The sequence below is a fragment of the Pogoniulus pusillus genome, chromosome 21, assembly GCF_015220805.1.
Source record: "Pogoniulus pusillus isolate bPogPus1 chromosome 21, bPogPus1.pri, whole genome shotgun sequence".
Classification (NCBI taxonomy): Eukaryota; Metazoa; Chordata; class Aves; order Piciformes; family Lybiidae; genus Pogoniulus; species Pogoniulus pusillus.
Genome location: NC_087284.1, coordinates 16972698 through 16996309, shown reverse-complemented (window position 1 = coordinate 16996309; position 23612 = coordinate 16972698). Strand labels below are relative to the sequence as shown.

The 23612-nt window shown below is 42.5% G+C and overlaps 1 protein-coding gene across 5 annotated transcripts in view; it reads right to left on the bottom strand.

Moving 5' to 3' along the window:
- GMDS (GDP-mannose 4,6-dehydratase) overlaps positions 1–23612 on the bottom strand; it is a 397493-nt gene that overhangs the window by 271668 nt on the left and 102213 nt on the right. For all 5 annotated transcript variants that reach the window (XM_064161097.1, XM_064161098.1, XM_064161099.1 and 2 more), the window contains exons 5-6: positions 4833–5025; positions 3889–3993 (exon numbers count right to left, since the gene is read on the bottom strand). In XM_064161097.1, the coding sequence (XP_064017167.1) occupies positions 3889–3993; positions 4833–5025 (298 nt within the window). The remainder of the gene's footprint in view (positions 1–3888; positions 3994–4832; positions 5026–23612) is intronic.

The window sequence follows — 23612 nt, the reverse complement described above, 5'->3', positions numbered from 1 at the left end:
TGTAGGTTTTCTTTTGCTTATTTGTTTTTGGTTTGTTGGTTGGTAGCTCATAGCTTCCTACCACTGCAGAGAGCATTTCGCTACTCAGATAGTGTCATAATTGAGCAGCAAACAAGTTTCAGACAGGGCAGATCCCATTCTCTTGTGGCACTGCCATAGATCAATAAACACTTTCTCTATACCTGCATAAAAATAACTGAAGAAATCAGCTTTAGTAAGGTGTGCTGCTAACACAGGCCTTGTCCCTAAAGCAAGCAAATGATGCTTATCTTACACTATCTTTCATGGAATGCTGTGTCATAAATGCATGAAACTCTACTCACTTTGCTGCAGCTGTGTTGATTCATGCAACCTGAAAAGCATGTGCTGGTCAGAAAGTGACTATTGCATCTCATAAAACTATGAAAGCAACTAAGGAGTGAAAGGCAGTAGGCATAAAATAAAGCAAAAATTAGAAAGGAAAATACTACAGAAAGGCTCCAAGCAGCTTAACCATTCATTTAGCTCCCTTTTAGATTATATACTCTGATGATACATACACATTTATCTCCTGAGCATGAACCCAAGTACTTCTGCCATTTAATAATGCTGTACTATTCCCAAATTAAGATACAAAGCTCAGACAGTGGGGTTGAACAACCTGGAATTCATCACTGGTGGGTTTTATATAGTCACTGTGGCTATCAGAACAGAAAACACCAGACTCAAAGATGAGCTTGTGTAGTCAACTTAAGCGTTCAGATTTGCAGCTCCTGTTTAGAGCCTTTCTCTTCCAGAGCAAGATGAAAATAGAATATCAAACTTCTCAAAGTGAGCCTTGGTAATTTTGGGAAATGGGAGACTTCTCATATTAGACCCTCCCAGTTCTTTGCACTTATGAACTCTGTGTAGACTTCCCTACTATTGTACAGTCTACATGGCATTAACTGCTGGTGCTCTTTGCCAGTTAAAGCCAGGAAGGCTAGGAAAAGACTGGTATTCTGAAGTTAGAAGTGTATACTCCTAAATGCCCCTGAAGGAGTCAACTCCTGAGATAAGACAGCTCTCATTTTCACCAGCCCCAGCAGCACAATATCTGAATGTTGTCTGAAGAGAGATCATGAAGGAAATGCTTTAAAGTTGTCTCTTCAACACAGCCTTAGTGTCCAGCCACTCAGCAGACAACTGAAGGTCACCACGCTTCACCCCTAGTACTGATTCTCCCCATACAAACATTGTGTTCAATCACAGCCCACAGTGCATGTACCACATACATGTCCTGTTCATTCCTACAGTATAACACACCTTTGTGGATCTCTGAAATTAGTAACATTAAAATGAAACACAAAAAAAATAGGTAAGACACCTGAAAAAAAATGTAACCACCTCTGCACAGGAATTAGAAATCCCAGTTAAATAAATCCTCTTTTCCTCCCAAATCACCTTTTCAGTCTTCAAAATCACTAGGAAAGTGATGAATTGCTATTAAGAAACAACATCAAAGCTTCTTTTCTTTTGTCTTCTCCTCTGTATAGATTTTCATACTTTCCCCCTTAGAAACACTAGGAAAGAGGTCTTGAGCTGTGGTTACAGTTGCTTTCATGGCATGTAATCCTGCTAAAGTTAATAAAGCCACCATAACCATTTCTAAGAGGTTTCTCTTTGTGGCATAAAGGGTTAAAACTGCCTCCACCACATACAGACAGGCAAAAGCACACATTGGGACTTCAAAGGACAGACTTGGGCTGTCCATAGGGACGTTAAAGGTGCTGAAAAGAGACTTCGGATTGGAAGCTTGTTTTCAGGGTGTCAAAGCCGGGACAAATGTCAGAGGGATCAAAAAGGCAGTGAGCACTGGACCTTTCCTCTTTCAGAATGGCACAAGCCTACAGAGAGACAGCACATACTGTAAATGTGTTCCTAGAATTTCCATCTCCTTAGTGTTGCTGGAAATCATGTCAAGCCATTGCATATTGTCTCATCCTTTATCAGGATCAGAATGTTTTAAATGCGTAAGGGTAGCTCAGAGCATTTGCACATCAGTTTGCAGTGCACCAAGAATACATCTCAGTGAATCATTTGATAGAAAGCAAAGCATCAGGGCTCCTAAATGAAACAATCTAGAGAATTTGGTTGTCTGGCAATTCTGAACTCGAGTCACCTGCTCCTGTGAAGCACTGAACCAACTACCACCACAGAATCACAGGACGATAGGGACTGGAAGTGACCTCTGAGGATCAAGTCCAACCCCTCCTTGCCAGAGCAGGTTTACCTAGAGCAGGTTGCACAGGATGGTATCCGTGTGGAGAGAGATGGAGACTCCACAGCCTCTCCAGGAACCCTGTTCCAGCACTACACTGCCCTCGAAGCAAAGGAAGTTCCTCCTTATGCTTCGGTGGAATTTCCTGTGCTCAAGTTTGTGCCTTTTACCACCAAATATCTGATGCACATTTACTTTAAATGCTGCCTATCCCATGAGGTTTGACAAAGACTGAGTGCAATAGTTAAATCCCATTGACATTGAGCCCTTTTTGGCCTTTTTTGGGTTTCAATAGCAATGCCACCATTATGGCATTGTATTGCATATAATAATATGTATAAATATCACTTAATATCTGTAAGTCTGATTTAAAGAACAACTATATTTTGCACCAGACTATTACTTACATAAACACACTCCTGTAAAACTTGAATTTGTTTTTCCTTCAGAAACAGGCCACAATAAAAGGCTTCTGCACTTTCCATGCAGCTTTCTTTAATTCTAGTGTTTTCTGCAGTCTCAGTACTTCAAGGGCAGAGGAAAACTGTCTCTTTATCAAAGACTTTTAATCAATCATGGACTCTCACTCAAACTAAATAGCACTTTTAATTGTTCATGAAGTACTGCAAGAGGAAAGGGGATGGCTAAGTGGAGTTCAAGCCGCATTGCTACCGAGGATTAAACAGAATGGCATTTTAAAGCCCTGTGTTAAAAGCCACCTTGTCAGAAGGTATGGGCCATAATCCACACATTTTTCAATATACACCAGGCTGTGCTCATTAGCCTTATGAATTTGTGGGGGGGAGTGGAGGGTGTCTTATTTCTGCCTCTTAATTTGGCATTTATATGCAAGTAAAAATCCTGAGTACAAGTCCCGCCTGAAACTGCATCTGTTATGCAGCTGCACAACTAAATGTTTGGAAAACTGGCCTTTTATGTGTCATTTTAACTGGAACTTATTATCAGGAGAGAAAGAAAACTCAGGGACATAATGATGTTAATTGTCTCTTGACACACCAGCCTTTCTTCAGGATCAGAGGCAAACAAAGTGCCATGCAACACTCGAGAGAGCAAGCTGCTGTTCTGTAGAATCATAGAATCAACCAGGTTGGAAGAGACCTCCAAGATCATACAGTCCAACCTAGCACCCAGCCCTAGCCAGTCAACTAGACCATGGCACTAAGTGCCTCATCCAGGCTTTTCTTGAACACCTCCAGGGATGGTGCCTCCACCACCTCCCTGGGCAGCCCATTCCAATGCCAATCACTCTCTCTGGGAAGAACTTCTTCCTAACATCCAGCCTATACCTACCCTGGCACAACTTGAGACTGTGTCCCCTTGTTCTATTGCTGGTTGCCTGGGAGAAGAGGCCACCCCCCACCTGGCTACAATGTCCCTTCAGGTAGTTGTAGACAGTAATAAGATCACCCCTGAGCCTCCTCTTCTCCAGGCTAAACAACCCCAGCTCCCTCAGCCTCTCCTCATAAGCTCTGGGACTGCCAGGATGCTCCCTAGAATGCCAGGCCACAAGTCCTGACACTCTCCCTGCAGAATTTTGGCAAGTTTAAGTGAAACCTGTGAATGCATTGTTTCATTTTTCCAGTCAGATGTACACAGGACTGGGAACGAGTTCACACGGGTTTGCTAACCTCTCCTGGGGCTTTCGTGGTTGAAGAGGATGCCATTGACAGCGAAGAGGTTGTAGGCCTCCCTGAAGTTCACCACAATCCAGTAGGCATAGAGTTTTGCTGCTCCTGCAAAGAGAACCATGGGGCGTTAGGATACCCGCTCTGCTTACACACAGCCCCCCCAGCACTTTCACACAGGATGAGTCCACACTTCCACAGCCCAGAGCATCAGAATTTGACTCATTCCTTCTGTGTGTCACATTTCACATGGAAAAAAACACCCAACTCAATAACCAGCAGCTGAACAGGAAAATGCTCTTTTACTGTGCAGCCTCTGAGCTGGCCAGGAAGCATTTGGGCACTTTCTTGCTTGTTTTCTTAGACACACACTCAAGCACAGCGCTTTTTCTTTTACAACATAATTAACACAGCCAGAGCGTGTGAAATAGGCCACTATGGTGACCTCTGCTAATAAAAGCCCCAAAAAAGGACTTTGGAGGGAGGAAAGCGAAAATCTGCTGCCTTAACACTCCAAATTGATTTGAAACTTTATCACCAAAGTCCTCCACGCACATCGCTTTCATACGTGCTTCAAATTTCATGCAAGTTCACGAAGGAGGAAGTGAGCTCTTGGGATTTCTTCATTCAGGCAACAAAAAAAATATGAAACCTTATCACTCCAGCGGTATCTCACAGCCCTTTTTTTGAGGGAAGAGCCACCCCCCTCCCTGCTCTACCTCCAGGCTAAATGAAGGCGGTCTTATGAAGTGAGATGCTAATTTCCAACCCTCAGGCAATGGCAGCAAATACTTTTTCTCCACTAATTCATACAGTTCTGGCTCTCAACATGTCTAGTCACTTGAGCTCTCTCGTCATCCTCATCTCACACGCCAGTGATTTCAGCCCCGAGACAGGAGCGGGAGGAGAGGCAGACAGACACTACACACACCAGCAGAGATGCTCACCATAAGGCGACCTTGGGTAAAAAGGGGTGGTCTCCTTCTGCGGAATCTCTTGCACTTTTCCATAAAGCTCACTGGTGGAGGCTTGGTAGAACTTCACAGAACTAATAAGGCCACAGGTCTTAATAGCATCAAGGAGCCTCAAAGTGCCAACCCCATCAACGTCAGCAGTATATTCCGCTAGGTCAAAAGAAATCTTGGGAAAGACAAGAAAGAAAGAAAGAAAGAATAAACCCAAGAGTTTTATGAGGGGAGCCAGAACATGCTGCGATCGTGGACAACCAAACAAAGTAATACATCACTTGTCACAGACCATCTAGGCACTTTTGCACAGAGTAGATGCTCAGTTTACAAAAGTACCCTCAAAGGATTTCTAAGAATAAACAAGTAGTTCCAGAAATAGCAGAACCCAAAGACTGGTGTTCCCTGATCCCTCTCACAGAATCATTTTCCCATGTGAAGTCAGGGGTAAGCCTCCCCAGAGCAGGAGCATTGTCAGACACTCTCTCAGCTTCACAGCTGCTCATTTGCACAATATTCACTTGGGCTTAGTACCTTTGACACACTCAAATTTGGTTTAAATGGTCCAAAAAGCATGATGAGGTCAGATGGTACAACAACATTTTAAACCCCCGAACTTTAAACGTGGGCCAAAGCTTTGCCATTAAAATACATCCCAAATGGAGAGAAGATTAGAAACCTCTGCTGCCAAATGAGACTCCTCACCTCACCAAGGTGTACCAGAGCCATGGCTTTTACACAGAGGTTTGGGGGATGAAGAGGTAGAAGAGCAAAGGGTGGAGGTACCCAAAACAAACATGACATCTCCCCCAGCTGACAAATCCTTTAAGGTATAATAATAAAGTTGTGCACACTGCTGGGTCAAGGCTCCTTTTTCTCCCACTGCTCCAGCAGCTCTCTATTATCTTCATGCTGAGCTTGCTTGTGGCACAGGCCACAAGACAAAGTTTCAGTCTCAGCTTTCTAAGTGTTTCAAAATTATACCAGTTCTATTCCTTGTAGTTATGGAAGAAAACTCAAAACTGGGAAACGTAAGCTGAAGGTAAGAGATGCATTGTAGCCACCCCAGTCTGCAGGCAGGAGCAGAAGCCTTCAGAAGGCAGCTCACTATTCTCTTTTGGTGGGTACAAGCTGGTTGTTAGCACATGCTGATAGAGCTCCTGGACTCTGAAGAACTTCCTCCCAGCAGTGTCCATCTCAGAGGTGCACTCCTCCTTCCCTCTACATCTACGTAGAGAAGGGTGACAAAGCTGGTGAGGGGCCTGGAACACAAACCCTATGAGGAGAGGCTGAGGGAGCTGGGGGTGTGCAGCCTGGAGAAGAGGAGGCTCACGGGGGACCTCATTGCTGTCTACAACTACCTGAAGGGAGGTTGTAGCCAGGTGGGGGGTGGCCTCTTCTCCCATGCAACCAGCAATAGAACAAGGGGACACAGTCTCAAGTGGTGCCAGGGGAGGTCTAGGCTGGATGTTAGGAGGACGTTGTTGCCAGAGAGAGGGATTGGCATTGGAATGGGCTGCCCAGGGAGGTAGTGGGGTCACCATCCCTGGAGGTGTTCAAGAAAAGCCTGGATGAGGCACTTAGTGCCATGGTCTAGATGACTGGATAGGGCTGGGTGCTAGGTTGGACTGGATGATCTTGGAGGTCTCTTCCAACCTGGTTGATTCTATGATTCTATGATCATCTCTTCAACTCAGGGAATTTGCTCCTGAATGTCTGTTTTGGAAAACACATTCCCTGTTTGTACCAGCCATGTTATGAAAAGAAAAGGAAAAATTGACCTGTGGAGCAACCTCTTTGACCTGTTTTATGACCAACTTCCAGGAATGAATAATAATAATTATATAATACGGTTATATGGTCTAGGCTAGAGGTTAGTGAGATGCTATCCAAGTCAGATAGTATAAATCTATGATCTACCTTTTTTAGTCTTCACTGACAAGATAACCACTAATGGAGCAGAGGTTAATGATCCTAGCTGAACAAGCTATCAGTGAAATCTGCAGGAAGCTTGTAACTGACCAAGTATTTTCCAGGCTCTGTGCAGATTCAGACAGATAACTCTGTATTCACTTCTCCATTAAGTCACCTTCCCTGCTCAGTAATCATTAGAGCTTTAAGGCTTATTTACACAGCAGATGAAATAAAACCACTTAGATTAATTTGAATTTGCACTCATAGTTAATTCAGCACAGGTATGAAATAATCTAAACTGTGTTATTGTGCTTTAAAAAAAGAAAAGTGATACTTTGACTCGTTAACCTGGTATGAACCAGCTGCAACCAAGCACTGATCTGCTGAGAAGTGCTGAGCATTGTTTGCTTTAATTCATTTGGCACAAAAGTGACAGCCACTTAAGGTCTTCCAGCTTTGCTGTCAGACTAACTCTGGGAAAATCATCTTAATGAATAGGTGATACAGTCAACAAAGCATTAATGAACATAGAGAGTGTATTTACCTATTGGTTAGCACCTCCATGCAATCACAGCCACATCCCAGCTCTAACTAAAGGCAAAACGGTTAATCATAGCTGAACTAGGAATTCACCTGCATTAAGGTATTGTTTCCAATAAATAATCTCCTAAAAACACTCTAAGATAAAGGCAGGTGTAACCAAGGTGGGCTGAAACTAGAGAGTCCAGATCACAAAAGCTCTTAACCAGAGTGAGCAATGAGCCTGCAGCAGCAGCAGCAACAGCACAGCTCTGCCTGGCTGATGGTGACCAGTTTCACAAGAGATGCTTTGCCCTATTGCCTCATGGATGACCTCAATCTTCACCTAGAAAAATCACTCCCAGGGGTGTGAGGTAACTGTGCCTCATGCTGACTGGGTCTGAGTGTCCCTGAGCAGAAAGAATCAGATTCATGCTTTCTTGGTGGTTTTGTAATGGGGACTATTGTTCACTGGGGACAGGGCTCAGACATGAAGATCATTTAGTTTTGGAGCACAGGTTAGACTAGGAAACAAGAAGTGGTTTTATCCACTAAAACTTCCAACACCAAGATGCCAAACTGTTGAGATACTAGGAAATACTGACATATGACTGTTTTCAAACAGCATAATTGATGACAACTATCTTAAGTGTCTGAATTAGGAAGCTCCTCTCCCTGTATACCAGTAAAGACAGTGGTGAGCCAAAGCAAAAAGCCTAAAGGCGAAGCAGTTGATCATCCCTTGGAGAAATTATATACACACACTAGGTTTTTAATTTAGCTACCTAGGATAGATGCTCCACTCTAACCTCAGAAATACAGAACTATCAGTTACTGACAACTGCATAAAGCAAACCATGCAGCTAACAGCTTTTTCTTGAAGACCTCACCAGGAGTTTTTGTGACAAGTGGAGTAGGGAAAAGATGCTTTTTTCCCTGGCAGAAACTTGAGACCTGAAAGTTTCCTCGAAGAGTACTGAAGATATGGACACCATACTTCTTTGAATAGACTTTGAGATAAAGGGAATGACATAACAATAAAACAGAAACTGTCACCTTGGAGCATGTTAGCCCTTCCCAGGTATAATGGGCACATCTGCCTTTGCAGATGTCATTAATGAACTCTGGAGGTACTGCAAATGTATGTGGTTAAGATGTGTCTACGTATTCCGTTCCACAGGCAGTGATAACAGCATGTCCTTAGAAGTGCAATAGGGAGACAGTCAAGTCCTCGGTCAGGAGTGTTTCAGCTCCAGATTTTCAGGTTCTAAACACCTTGCAGAGTGCCTTAAAGGATCCTAAAAAGAAATCCTACCCTTACATCCACGGGACTTCATCCCTAATATAGCACATTTTGAATATATTCTTGGGAAAGGAAAAACTTCTATAGCAAGGTTAACCCATAGGAAGATTTTCTTGAGGAAATCATCATTTCCTTTGTGACAACATTCACAGAGTTACAGCACACCATACAAATACCTTGAACCCCATTATCAACCACACTGAACCATGTTCTGCCTCTTCTTTCCTGTGTCTCCAAGAATGACAGAGTTTTGTCAACTGGTTTCTAACTTTTGAATCTGGGCTTCTGCTTCCACTCCAACCCCAGTTCTTTCTTTCCAATCACCTGGTTCAGTCTCTACAAGAGATCTGAATTTAATGGAGCAGTGTTTTAAGTATGATGTTTCCCAACTGATCATTCAAAACCAGGCTTAGCAAGGTATTTAACAAGGTTTAAAAGCTTACTGAAAACTATCTAAATGAAAACACATGGGTCTTAGCCTCCACCAGAACAACCCTATTGTGTCTATGAGTACTATATACAAGCCCATACACTTAATAATGCTTGCTGCTGGACCCAGGCAGTGTCAGCAGTGGTGATATTCTGAATATAATTATCACACAGAGAGGTTTGGTTTGTGAGACAATTTGCCTCTGCTTTGCATTTGGAACAACCCAACAGATGGGCTGCAAACACATTAACTCTTACCTTTCCACCAAAACCAGCATGTAAGAGCAGAACATGTCTCCATGATCTATCTAAAGAATATAATGATTTGAAATTTCATCTCCTCCTTACAGACTTCTCAGCTTCAGAAGGCTGGTGTTAAAAGAGAGAAGCTTCTGCGCAGCCCAGGATGAAAGAGGATAATATAAAAGTAAATTGTTATTCTTTTGCTGTAACAGCAAAGGTGGCTGCCCTAGCTGTAACATTAAAATAAGCATCTTTGCTCTCTTGAAAAAAAAAGTACATGAGATTCTTCAGGTTTATAAGAGCAACAGATATATACCAGGTCTCTTCAAGCACTGAGAAAATTTTACATCTGAGAAGCAAATCACAAAGCAGAAAAACTCCTGAAAAATGCTTCAGGTCTCACAAGTTTCACAGTGGTTATTTTTCTGTATTATTTAATATCAGTTCTGTTTGCTTGAACTATTCAGTGTGCCTTCCACTGCCAACAAAAACCACTGGGATCGCTTCTGTCATCTCAGCAAACTGCTCAAGCTCTAGAAACAGGCATGTGAAGCATCACATTCCAGCCTCTAAATCTAATTCAGACTATGGGCCAAGCATTCCCATAAAGTCCTAACATACTGAAAAAAATCCCCAAACCTCAAAATCCAGGGATTTTAGGAAAGCCAAAGAATTTGGGGAGAGGTGTCCAGAGTATGTGGAACAATCTATGTACTTGCCAAAATGTCAGGTAGCCCTTTAGGAGAATATTCCTCTTCCTCCCAACCCCTTAACTCATAACGAATACATAACTCATTGTGCCCTCACCCAACAAAAAGCTTAGTTGAAAGACACCAAAATCTTCCAAACTACTATATATTATTTTGTTATTCAGAAAAGCAATCAAGTCAATAGCTCTGAAGTGATTATTATTAAGCAACACTCTTGATAATCTTAAAGCCTTGTTCACCTACTTAGTTAAACAGAAACTGACTGAAAAAATAGTGACTGAAAAAGCACTGACTAAAATTCTGGATAGAAGGAACATGCCTTTTGTAGATTTATCTTCTTTCCTATTTTTTTCCCTGATCTCTGATTAATAAAACAGATACACACACACACACATATATATATAAAAAAAAGGAAAAGATAATTACAAGCTGAGAAATAGCAGGGGAAAAGTTTTGTAGGTGGAAGGAAAATTCAGCACTTTTCCCTGAAAGTCCCATCAACCCAAGCCATTTCCAATACTGCTGCAGCAACAGAGCCTGGATAACTTGGATTTTCAAGTTATTTGTGATAAAATGGAAAAACTAAATGCTGCTGATAAAATACATGCTTCTCTGTGAGTAATTATGCTGAGAATACTATGGCCGAGTCCAGCTCTATCACACTATAGACTGCAGGCTGAATGACCAGAGAGACTTCACAAACACATCAGAAGTGTGGTTCTGACATTGACAGGTCACTATTTCACTTTAATCTCTAAGTGTGAAGACCCAAACCAAAGTGTAACAATCATTTATTTGCCATTCAGGGACCTTAAGTGATCCTTCACAACTTTCACGTTCTATAACCTGCTCTGCACTACAACAGACTTTGATTCATTGAGCAGCTCAGTCTTATGTGAGCACCCCCAAACCAGTTTTCAGAATGTACAAGAAAGAAGAGTTTGAATGTAAATCTGTTCATTGCTTCAAACACACCTTTGGAGTCTCAAAAGGAGCTCATTCTCCATTTTGATAAGAGGAGTTTGAATGTAAATCTGTTCATTGCTCCAAACACACCTTTGGAGACTCAAAAGGAGCTCATTCTCTATTTTGATAAGAGGAGTTTGAATGTAAATCTGTTCGTTGTTCCAAACACACTTTTGGAGTCCCAAAAGGAGCTCATTCTCTATTTTGATAAGAGAAGTTTGAATGTAAATCTGCTCTTTGCTCCAAACACACCTTTGGAGTCCCAAAAGGAGCTCATTCTCCATTTTAATAAGACATTTTCCATTCTCCATTGTGATAAGAGGAGTTTGAATGTAAATCTGTTCGTTGTTCCAAACACACTTTTGGAGTCCCAAAAGGAGCTCATTCTCTATTTTGATAAGAGGAGTTTGAATGTAAATCTGTTCATTGCTCCAAACACACCTTTGGAGTCCCAAAAGGAGCTCATTCTCCATTTTAATAAGACATTTTCCATTCTCCATTGTGATAAGAGGAGTTTGAATGTAAATCTGTTCATTGCTCCAAACACACCTTTGGAGTCTCAGAAGGAGCTTATTCTCCACTTTGATAAGGACATTTTCCATTCTCCATTTTGATAAAACATCCTGTACAGTTGTGCTGACTGCTGACTGCAAGGCATATTTTGGAACAGATCTGCAAGCAGAGGTAATCTGTAAGAAGTTTATTATTGTTGTTAATACCTATTCACAAGCTAATTTAGTAGATTAAGAGAAGGTGGCAGGCTGGATTAAAATACAGGTCAAAGGGAATGGACACAAGTTGAAATATGAAAAATTACAATTAGATACCAGGGAAAAAAAGTTCACAACATGGGTAGTCCAGATTGTCCAGACAGGCTGTGGCATCTCCACCTTTGGAGACACTCAAGGCTCAACCAATCGTGTCCCAGAGCCTCCTGTTGAAAGCTGCTTTATGGAAAGAGCTGGCCCAGGGGATACTCTGAGACTGCTCCCAAACTAAATTACCATACAATTTTAAGATGACAGGGAGCTGGGATTCCAGCAGCATTGTTCAATGTTCCAACATACAGCACCAGCAGATGTACTGAAAGTGGATGTACAGGGTGCAAGAGTAAGGTCCGGGCTTGTAGAGTTCTGCTGGCGGTTGGAGAGCTGCTCACAGCAGCTCTTTGGAGGCACATAGCTGTGTTTGCCATTCATCATATCTCCACAGAAAAGCTTCAGATAGAGGAATGCTCAGATCTGATAACACAAACTCAGCAAAGAGGAGGAGGAGAAGGAGGAGGGGTATCACTGAACATGAGATTCAGTATGGCCATAAACCTTTGTCACAAAAATGTAACCTCCCCATTACTTTTGCTTATCTTCTCATCCATTTGTTATTAATTTCATGGAACTGGGGAGTTGTCAGGGTTATGTGATGCAAGGGATTTATCTCGCAGAACAATCTCCAGCCCACTGTTCGAAGTCTTTAGTTTCAAATTACAGAGATTAGGAGAGAAGCTTTATAAAAAGAAGCATCAGTTCTTCATTCCCATTCAGCACAATTTTGTTCAGAGACAGTTTGAACAATACACACATTTCTAAGCAGAAGGCACATACAGCATAGTGGAGATAGGTTTTGATGCTTCAGGGGGTCTGCAGCTTCAGACACTGTAATGCCCTGAAAGCTTTCTTACACACTGAAGTCCCACTGTGCTACAGCCTTTAAATGCTATTTAGCAGAAAGACAGAAAGAGGCAACTTGCAGAGCCACTAGAGAACAGTCAAAGCAAGATGTAAAAAGATATCCAATTCATTTTGCTTTATATGTACCAAGGGAATAGAGGGCTATGAATGAAATGCATGCAGGGAATGCAGTCGCTTCAGAAGGAATAGCAGAGTTTTTAGTCACTTTCACATAGAAGGACATGAATTTAGAACACACAGGTTATGCATATGTAAAATGCTAGTGTCACACCGAGGTATTAGAGTACTCATTGTATTATTTTTACTTCTGATGTTCTTATGAAAAGTATTGATTCTTGCTTCCTTGATGTTTTCACAACATGTAGAAAGATTCTCTTCACAGAAGTGATAAAAACGTCATCAGAAGGAGAAGGAAAAGAGAAAGAAACAAACCTCACTGGAAAGCCAAGGGTGGAAACACAGCCAGGTCACTCACTGCAAGACAAGGCATGGTCTCTCTCTGGAGCCAAGCTAACGCTAGCAGGCAGCACTCAAAGCACAGCATATGTGAGATAAAGGAACTTATCTTGGCTCTCTTTTACTGCCACCTGCTCTAAAATCAAATCCCTTCACTCATCACAGCCTCAGAGTGGACAAGTATCTCAGCTTGGACCACCCAGTGCCGCTGGTCACACTGGGGCGCTTTGGTCCTGGCTGAGACTTCAAAAACAGGCAGGACTTGAGGGAGACAGACAAGAACACAAAGTTTTGAGGAAATAAGCATATGCATATACACATGCACAGAAAAAAAATCATGATTTCTTGACTCAGACACAACTACCTAGGAAACACTCTCTGCCCTGAAGTCCCCAGGAGTTTCAGAGCTCAGAGTCCAATGCCTCTATCAATGTGGCAAAGGAGATAACAAGTACACCACCCCAGCAGGCAAACAACATCTGATCTCACTTAGGCACTCAGCCCACCTCTAAAATATTAAAGCAACATTCCTTACAAAGATAGCACCCTTGGAGAAGACCACTATGAAAATAGATCTTCTGAACCAGTGCCATCACTTCAGCTCAGCTCCTCATCCACTCACTCTCCTCAGTAAATCCAAACTCTGCCCTCTTTCACCATAGGTACTAATCACTCAACATTCTTTGCAATGCTGCACCTCCATGGACATAGCTCTACTTCTGGTTTGCCATAAACCCACCAAACCCCACAACAGCTTTGGCTAGATGTTTTCAGCATAACTTAGACTTCCACACTTGTTTCACTGCATGTGCATTATGAATGAAATTGGGATGGATAACTGCATGGGGCAAATTTAGATGGGTAGGTATGTCCTAGCAAGAGACTTGCTCACCACCTTCCCAGTTCCTGCTCCAGTATTCCAGTAGGAATGACTGGGAAAATTAATAAGCATGCAACAACACATCCAGAAATAAATCATCAGGTGTTTTTTCTTTTCTGAATAGGGCAAATAATTGCCTTTGCTCGCCATGCATAAGGTCCTCTTCTGTGAAATTTCACTCTCAAATCTTTCTTCCCCCCCCAAAGAGAACTCCAACACCAAACTATTTTCTCTCGACAAAATCAGCAGCATTCTCTTCCTGTTCCTTGTTCTTGAGAGCAGCTGACATTAAAAACTATTCTTTAAATGAATACAATAGTCTGAGGTTTGCACTTGGCATAAAAGAAAACCACAGAATCCTTTAAATTCATTACAATTGCAACCAACAAACCAAAAATCCCACCCTACCTTCAAATGCTAAAGTGGGTGAATGGTAGGAGAGCAGCACTCTCACCTGTAGAGCATGTACAGGCATTACATGTGATTAATTATAAATTAGGGTATTAATAGCTTCTACAACTGCAGTAGTTTGTGTGGGAATGATGTAACAGACCTGTAGAAACAGCTTTCAGTACATTCACTGTAGTAACACTTAATTTTAACATTCCATTTCAGGCACGATGGGGATAGCAATAATTACATACCTCAGAGTGGGCTGAGATAATTCTTCATCCTGTGCAGGAAGTCACAGGAGTGGAATACACTGTTATCCCCACTGCTGTCACCCAGGTTTTAGTGTGGCTTTAATATTAAAGCTCCACATCTTCTCCAGTTGCATCCTCTCACGAGCACACCGCTGGTTTCTGTGTCAGTGCGCACTCTGAGCTCAAGGCAACCCCCCACATCAAACGTTCTGCTTAACTCATCTGCTTCAGAAGGCTAGCTAGAAAGAAAACTGTGGGATGGACATGAAAAATGCCATGTATCTGACAGGCATGTGGGAGTAAAGGGGAAAAGGCCAAGGGACAGAGAGCTTAAAAGGATGAGCCTCCTCGACTAAACTTTTGGATTATTTTTCCCTTTTCTGAACAAGCAGGATGATTCTTTCATAGAATAAATCAGTCTGCAGGTCTTCTGAAGGCATGCCCTTTGCTTTTGCTTTATCTCTGTATTTATTATTGACTACCAAAACCTCTCCACTACATCTCTAAGAAAATAACATCCAAGCTTTGGCACTTGTGAGTCACGGCGATCACAAATCAAAGCAGAACATCACAATGGATTTGTGTCCTGTTACACACAACACCAGCCTCAACCCTGGTTTTCGCTCATGTCTTGGGCTCTGACACAGGAAATTCTGACCATGAATAACAGCTGCTTTTCTCTTGGATGTTATGGTAAACTACTCAGAAAATCAGGATCTGGTATTCAAGCAATTACATAAAACCAACTAGTTTGGGAGATTTCCCTCTAGCCCTCACCAAGAAATCTATATCACTTTAGTCCATCTGACCGTGTCCTAAGACAGTTGTTGTCCCTTGTAGTGCTAGGAGTATCAAGAGACAATGTTGATACCTTCAGGACAGGGCTCCTCCTCATCCATACTGGAGTGTGTGGTATTAGGCATGCCAGTAACCACCACCCTGCTTCATTGCAGCTTTGAGTAAGGCTGGACTGGCAAATAAGAAAACTCCATCAGCCTTTTCAGTGAACATTGCAGCCTGAGGATCAGGCTTGCTGGAATAGCAACATGGAAGATAAAACCAGGTCACCAGTACACAGTGAGCAAATCTTTGGACACAGTTGGTGGGAGCGTTCATAAAGTGAAAGCTGTGAAACTGCATGGCTGCTTTTTTGGTGTAGAGGTGTTTAGCTCAGCCAGATGCCATGTCTCTATTGTATGCAAATATTTTATTTCAATTAGCACTTTTCAATCATTCTTTCTCTTTTCTGAATGACTCATGGCTCTCAGTCAAGAAATGGCAGGATTGCAAATGCATGTCAACAGGCTGCATTCATCTCCCAGAGAGATAAACGTGGAAGGAAGCATGTAAATCCATCTCAGCCTGCCTTCCCTTCCAACTACGTCTTCTCTACATGCCTTCAGAAACCTCTAACGCAGCACACTTGGCTCCCATGCTCTTCCAAGCAAGCAGTGTTCACAAGAATATAATGGAAACTGAAGAAATTGTGTTTCCAGAACTTGTCATAGTCAGATAAGAAAACAGTCAGGGGCACCCTATAAGATTTATTACACTGTATTAAACAAAGAATGAAAAACAACCCACAAAAAAAGAGGTTATTATACTAACTTGTCAGCAAATGCATAGAGGAAAAAGAGGCACCTTTAGAAACAACACCACCGAGAATCCTGCTGCACAGGTCATTAGGGGTAGTGAGGGAGAATAGCTGTGAAGTATGGCTGGATGGAAAAATAAAGCTGTGACTGTACACATCACTGCCATAAGCTAAGGAAGCTTCATCTTGTGGCTGCAGCAGGGGGGTTAGCTAATTTCCAGAGTGCTGACCTCAAGTTGCTTTGGGGCTCTGAGCATTCTCACCTGGGATACTAGAAGTTCTGTCAAGGAACCACAAGAATTTGGGGAGGAACAGAGCAGTGCTGCCTGTTAGCCAGAGAAGAAGAGAAAGCTGCTCAAGTGCCATAGGGGAGTTTGGAAACATCAGTTAATTTTCAATCCTGCTCCACTAGTACTAACCAAAGAAGCTGTGCTGGTAGAGCTGAAAGATGTAAGTAGCCTATGCTGATGAAGAATTTTATAATTGGTAGAATCAGAATCATAGAATCAACCAGGTTGGAAGAGACCTCCAAGATCATCCAGGCCAACCTAGCACCCAGTCTTAGCCACTCAACTAGACCATGGCACTAAGTGCCTCATCCAGGCTTTGCTTCAACACCTCCAGGGACAGTGACTCCACCACTTCCCTGGGCAGCCCATTCCAATGCCAATCACTCTTCCTATGAAGAACTTCCTCCTAACATCCAGCCTAGACCTACCCCGGCACAACTTGAGACTGTGTCCCCTTGTTCTGTTGCTGGTTGCCTGGGAGAAGAGACCAAAAACTAACTTATAAGTTATAGATTTTAACACCTCTCACATTGCAGGAAGTTCTCTCCACGCTCAAGTTTAAGCTGATGTTAACTGCAGTTGCATCTGAAAAGCCAGGTTTTTAATAAGGGTTAGGTTCTGGGCAGTAATCCCCTTCTCAGAAACTGACAGATTTAAATGAAGTCATGGCTGCTAAGTGCACCACTCAGCCATATATCATGTTCTCAGAAGTACAAAGAGCACTTGAGGCTGAAGGGGTTTGGGGATAATGTATGACTTCTGCATTAAACACAGAACTGCCATGATATAATTTTAGTATCTTGCCAACCTTTTTTTTTATTATTATTATTATATTGAGCGGAGAAGGAGGGAGCAATAAGGAGGCTGAATGGAACTAGAACAGTACTGTTTGTACCCTGGTGAATATTAGGGAAATGATAAATGATCCCTGAGCACACAGACTGATTTATGCAATAAAAAAAAAAAAGTAAAGCACGGTGGGGTGGAGCCTTCGTGTGAAAATCTCATCCTTGGACAGCTACAAGGTATGAAATGCACCCAAGTGTCTCAAACCCCTCAGGGCTGTGATTATCTCATGATCGCCACACCCTGGAGAGCTGCCTCTTGTGCTCCTCTGATGGGGAGGGGGGAGAAAGGAAAAAGGAGTATTTCTGATTGTGAAAAAGAGAAAAATGCTCTTTTCTTTTACATTAGTGAAACCTTCAAGCTGGAAGTGTTAAGAGCTATTATTTCTTTCTGAATTAACAGCATGAGTAAAAAGATGTCATGTCTCATGACAGTATGATAAAGGAAAAAAAAGAGAGATACAGAAAAGCCATCAAGACAAATACAAGTCAAAACCAGCCACATCTACACATAACTCAAACTTGACAGTTAATGTAACAGTGGGATTAATATTCACAACACAAAATGTGATTAAACCTGATTCTGCAAAGGCTCTTGGCTCAGAAAATTTGGAGAAACCAAGCTATCCTTAAACCTGCAGCACCATTTGACAATCCTACCTGCATACAGCACATCTTTTTTTGCCCCCCTGATTATAGTGCTAAAAGAGATCATTATAGAGCACTGAATATTCTGTAATTCACTTGTAGAAGTCTGACCTCTTCCTAAAGAATTTAGCAGAAAACATTAGGAAGTGTTAAAATAAAAAGTGAGAAACAGACCATTTTAACTTTCTGAGCTACACTGGCTCTGCAGGCAATCCTCAGTTTCAGGTAAATAGACTTATCTAATACACATCTATCTCAAACTGCTATCTACTTACATCTTCAGTGTATAGATGCAGATGCAGACACATTTTGTCATGTTATAAGCTTGCCAGATTTATGGAGAAAACAGCTACTAGACTGGTAAAGTACAGGAGTGTGCCAGCCTAATAACATATTTACAAGAGATTTTTATCCTGTAGAATGAGGAAATCAATGATGCATTTTCTTCCTTGGGTGAGGAAACGTAGAGATACTCGATTCACTGCACTGAACTGGAAATAGCCACTGCCTGCCAGTAGAAAGCAATACTATGCCAGACCTCATCACAAGAGCTTACCATATGAAGGTATGGGAGCTAATTAGCCACCACATCAAAATCACAGAGCTATAACCCCCTACACCACTCCATGACTTTGGTTCTCATCAGCATTTAACAACCATTGACACTATTGAAATTAGAGCTTCCCACAAAATTCTGCATGCAAACTCCATTCCATTAACATATTTGTATAAACATCCATTATTTAAAAACTAGGGGTGTCCATAAAATTGCCTGTGAAGACAAAATTTAATAGGGGAGGGTTATAAGAAAGATGGGGACAGTATCTTTAGCAGGGCCAGGTGCGACAGGGCAAAGAGTGATGGCTTTAAGTCACAGTATCACAGTATCATCAGGGTTGGAAGAGACCTCACAGATCATCAAGTCCAACCCTTCACCACAGAGCTCAAGGCCAGACCATGGCACCAAGTGCCACGTCCAATCCTGCCTTGAACAGCTCCAGGGACGGTGACTCCACCACCTCCCCGGGCAGCCCATTCCAGTGTCCAATGACTCTCTCAGTGAAGAACTTTCTCCTCACCTCCAGCCTAAATTTCCCCTGGCATAGCTTGAGGCTGTGTCCTCTTGTTCTGGTGCTGGCCACCTGAGAGAAGAGAGCAACCTCCTCCTGGCCACAACCTCCCCTCAGGTAGTTGTAGACAGCAATGAGGTCACCTCTGAGCCTCCTCTTCTCCAGGCTAACCAATCCCAGCTCCCTCAGCCTCTCCTCGTAGGGCTGTGCTCAAGGCCTCTCCCCAGCCTCGTTGCCCTTCTCTGGACACGCTCAAGCATCTCAATGTCCCTCCTAAACTGGGGGGCCCAGAACTGAACACAGCACTCAAGGTGTGGTCTAACCAGTGCAGAGTACAGGGGCAGAATGACCTCCCTGCTCCTGCTGACCACACCATTCCTGATGCAGGCCAGGATGCCACTGGCTCTCTTGGCCACCTGGGCACACTGCTGGCTCTTAGACTAGATACAAGGAAGAATTTTTTTGACACTGAAGGTGGTGAGACACTGGCTCAGATTGCCCAGAGAGACATCAGAAGCCCCATCTTTGGAAACATTCCAGGTCAGGCTGGATGGGGCTCTGGGTGACTTATTTAGTTGATGATGTCCCTGCTGACTGTGGGGAGTGGGAGGGGTGGGTGTTGCATTAGATAACCTTTAAAGGACCCTTCCCCTCCAAACCACTCAATGATTCTATGACTCCAGCACACAGTACAGCAAATATATACTGTGCTGCAGAGTTCTTTAACAAACATTAATTGTTTTCTTCCAGAAATGGCAAAATTGACTCTGTTGTAAGAACAGAAGAGATATGACAACTACTCCAAAATTAGTATATTAGACAATGCAAGCTTTAGTTCAAATGAATTCTTTGTCTCATTCAAATCCACAAGCCAGATTGCAGGCTTCAAGATCTCTCTCAGCTGAAAACGATGTGTTGGGAATTCTCACCTAACTTTAAACATATAGCAAATGTCCATTTCAGGACAGGGAAATCAGGGATAACAGCAAGTTTTTTAGCTGTCACACCGTTTTTCTCACATTTCTCCTTGCTATTCACCAAGCCTTGAATGAAGCCTTTCACTGTAGCTGAACTACTATTCCACCATGACTCTCTTATTGTTACAGAAGGGCTGAGTGCTGTGTTAGGGAGGAGTTGAGCTTTCAAAAGTAAATTGGTATTTCTAACACAATGAGTCTACAGTTCATCCATCATCTGCTCACAGCTCGGGCTGACAGAGGACAAAACCGCAGTGTACTCCGTGGCAAAGATGAACTGAACATCCCACAGCTTGTAGGTCTGAGGTCCTGTTTGCTCAGTAAGGAGAAAGGCCACATGCAGAGAAACTGATGAGCTGCTCACCGGTATTCTTTTCTCTCTCACCTTACTGCTTTGGTTTTCAATGTCATAGAAACCTGTTAAATACAGGAATCTGGGGGTTATAGTTTCATTTCATAAAATCATGGTCTAGTTGAGTGGCTAGGGCTGGGTGCTAGGTTGGACTGGATGATCTTGGAGGTCTCTTCCAACCTGGTTGATTCTATGATTCTATTTCTATTTCCACAACTACCCACAGCCAGCTAATACTACTGAAAACTCTCCTCTTCCTAGCATAAAAAGTCCTGCATAATACAGGCCATATGACTCAGGGAGTCTGTACCAAGCTATATAAATAGCTGGTAGTCATCTATATCTCTTAGGCAGGCATCCAATCTTGATTTAAAGACTGCAAGCCATGGAGAATCTTCCACATCCTTTGCTAAGTTGCTCAAAGGCTAATTGTCCTAATTTTAAAAAAATTTGCACCTCCTCTCCAGGTTGAATTTGTTTAACTTCAGCTTTCAGCACATTAACCACATAACAGCCTGCAAGGTTAAAAGCTCTATAATACCAGGCATCTTATTCCACGTGTGAGTAGAATCAAACAGCTCCTTCACATTCACTTTAAGGAGGTAACTCCCGTGGTCCCCTAATGTCATTGACTAGGGGAGGCTGTTCTCCATCCCAGAAAAATCACTTTTATCTTTCCTCTGAGTTGTTTTCTCTTCCCAACATATTGGAAGTGTGATAATATGATCATAGAGATAAAACCAGAGTATGTGAGAAGGAAGCAATAGGAATACCAAACAAATAGGAATGTCAAACAAATAGGAATATCAAATAAATAGGAATGTCAAATAATAGGAAAAAGAAATGTCTCATTATTATAATTCTGCCTTATTTCTAGTAGGTAGTAGCTCTGATGAGATCAGGAAGCCTTCAGACAGATGATTCCTCAGCATTCACCTTTAAAAAAATAAACATTAAAAAAAATAAGGCTTTCTGGGTGTGAGTATGGGGAGTGGAAGGTCTGGGTACAGAAACCACCAGTGTTGTTTCTCTGGGGTTTTCATAAGGGAAACTAGCTAGCTAGCAGTGGTGTTTCCTTGTGGGTTTCAAATGAAATGGTTTGTTGGGAAATGTATTTGTCTTTTAGATCTGTGGACAAATCAAATCTGTTTAAAAGGCAGCTACTGTGGGTTAAAGATATGGAAAATCTCAGTAAACATTGTCAGCTCAGAAGCCCAGGTACATGCACAGCAGCAGTGACTCAGGCAGCTGTGGGTGAGAAGCTCAAGGTCCAGGTGGGTATGACTGTCTGGTGGCAGGGGCTTTGAGCACATCACTGTCAGTACCAGAGCTCTTCTGGCTGCTGTGCCACACAAGTTGTGCGAGAGCTGAGCCCTTGCTGTGCCTCCCAAAAAGACAAAGAAGACAGGAATGAGACCCCAGCACAGCCAGCTGCATCAGGCTAACCTCTCTCCCTGGCTGTGCTGGCTTCAGCTAATCACTCACAAACAGATGCACTTTCAAACCTCTGGAGCTGATTTGCCAGATGAAGCTGCAATTTTGCCTTTACCTTCATACCCATCTTTATTGAATTAAGGACCTCACTCAGACTGATCCAAAATGAAAGCAGAGTGAAAAAAGCCACCCTTTTCCTAGATGAAGTAGACAAGATGAGCCTTCCTCCTAGGCTTGTGTCTCAAAGTTATGCTCTTGCACTTACCTTCTGTGTCACACCACAAAATCCCTCTTTCCAGAGGCAGGAAAAAAACCCACATGGGTAGATAGGACTGGAATTCATCAGATGTCACAATGCCTTACAAGGCCACAACTTTCACTAAATCTACCCTAAATTCTGGTTAAGCAACTGAAGTTTTACTATGGTTTGGGGCAATTCTGCTGTCTGTTCCAGCTCAGTCTGCGGAGGGGACCACGCTGGAAACAGTTTTACACTGCAGGAGTGCTTCATTAGAGAACCAACAGTAACCTGAAAGCAAATGCAAGGTTTTCTAAAGCAAAAGACACCTTTCACACGCTCTGATGAATTCCTCCTACTGTTTGTATTAGTCTGATGAATTCCTCCTACTGTTTCTATTGGTTCTACTGCAATCATAACTCTGCCAGCATTACAAGATAGACTTTTGGTAACTTCATTGTATCAGTTCAGTGATTTACCAGCCCTCTGTCCAAAACAACAACAACAGTGTTTGAAAGTATTGCTAGATGCCCTTATTTTCTTAGTTAATGGGAGGAAGAGCCTGGAGAAGAGAAGGCTCAGGGGAGACCTCACTGCTCTCTACAACTACCTGAAAGGAGGTTGCAGCCAGCTGGGGGTTGGTCTCTTCTCCCAGGCAACCAGCAACAGAACAAGAGGACACATCCCCAAGCTCTGCCAGGGCGGGTTTAGGCTGGATGTTAGGAAAAACTTCTTTACAGAAAGAGTGATTGGTATTGGAATGGGCTGGCCAGGGAGGTGGTGGAGTCACCATCCCTAGAGGTGTTTAAAAGGAGACTTGGATGAGGCACTTAGTGCTATGGTTTAGTTAATTAGAAGGTGTTAGGTGATAGCTTGGACTCGATGGTCTCGAAGGGCTTTTTCAACCTGGTTAATTCTGTGATTCTGTGAAAAAAGCCCCTCCAAAGCAGAGCTAGCTATATGGGTTTGTTGGGAAAATGGAAAATCAGGTATTTGGCTTATCATGGGACCAAGCATAGTAAGAGAGAAATCATTAAATGTTTGTTTCCTCCTTGTCAGCATTATGTCTCCAGCATAAAGAAATCTGGAGAACACAAATGAAGTAAACATTGGAACACCTGAAAGCTGGCCAGAAAGCATTAAAGTTTCTTGGTTTTACATATGACTATGCACAGAAGGGCTTGATTCTGACTTACTGAAAGCAACAGCACAGCACCTTTGGGCTACTAAACCCTATGAATAATCATAGAATCACAGAATCAACCAGGTTGGAAGAGACCTCCAAGATCATCCAGTCCAACCTAGCACCCAGCCCTAGCCACTCAACTAGACCATGGCACTAAGTGCCTCAGCCAGGCTTTTCTTGAACACCTCCAGGGACAGTGTTGCACGGATACATACACACACCTATATGTATATATACACATGTGCACACTAGAGCCCCTAAAACACATCCATTTGTCACATCCTGTCATAAGTCAAAGATTTTCTCTTTGTGAACCTGCTAATGTTATTTTGGTTTTGGTTTTTTTTTAGTGGTATCATACATCATTTTTTCCAAA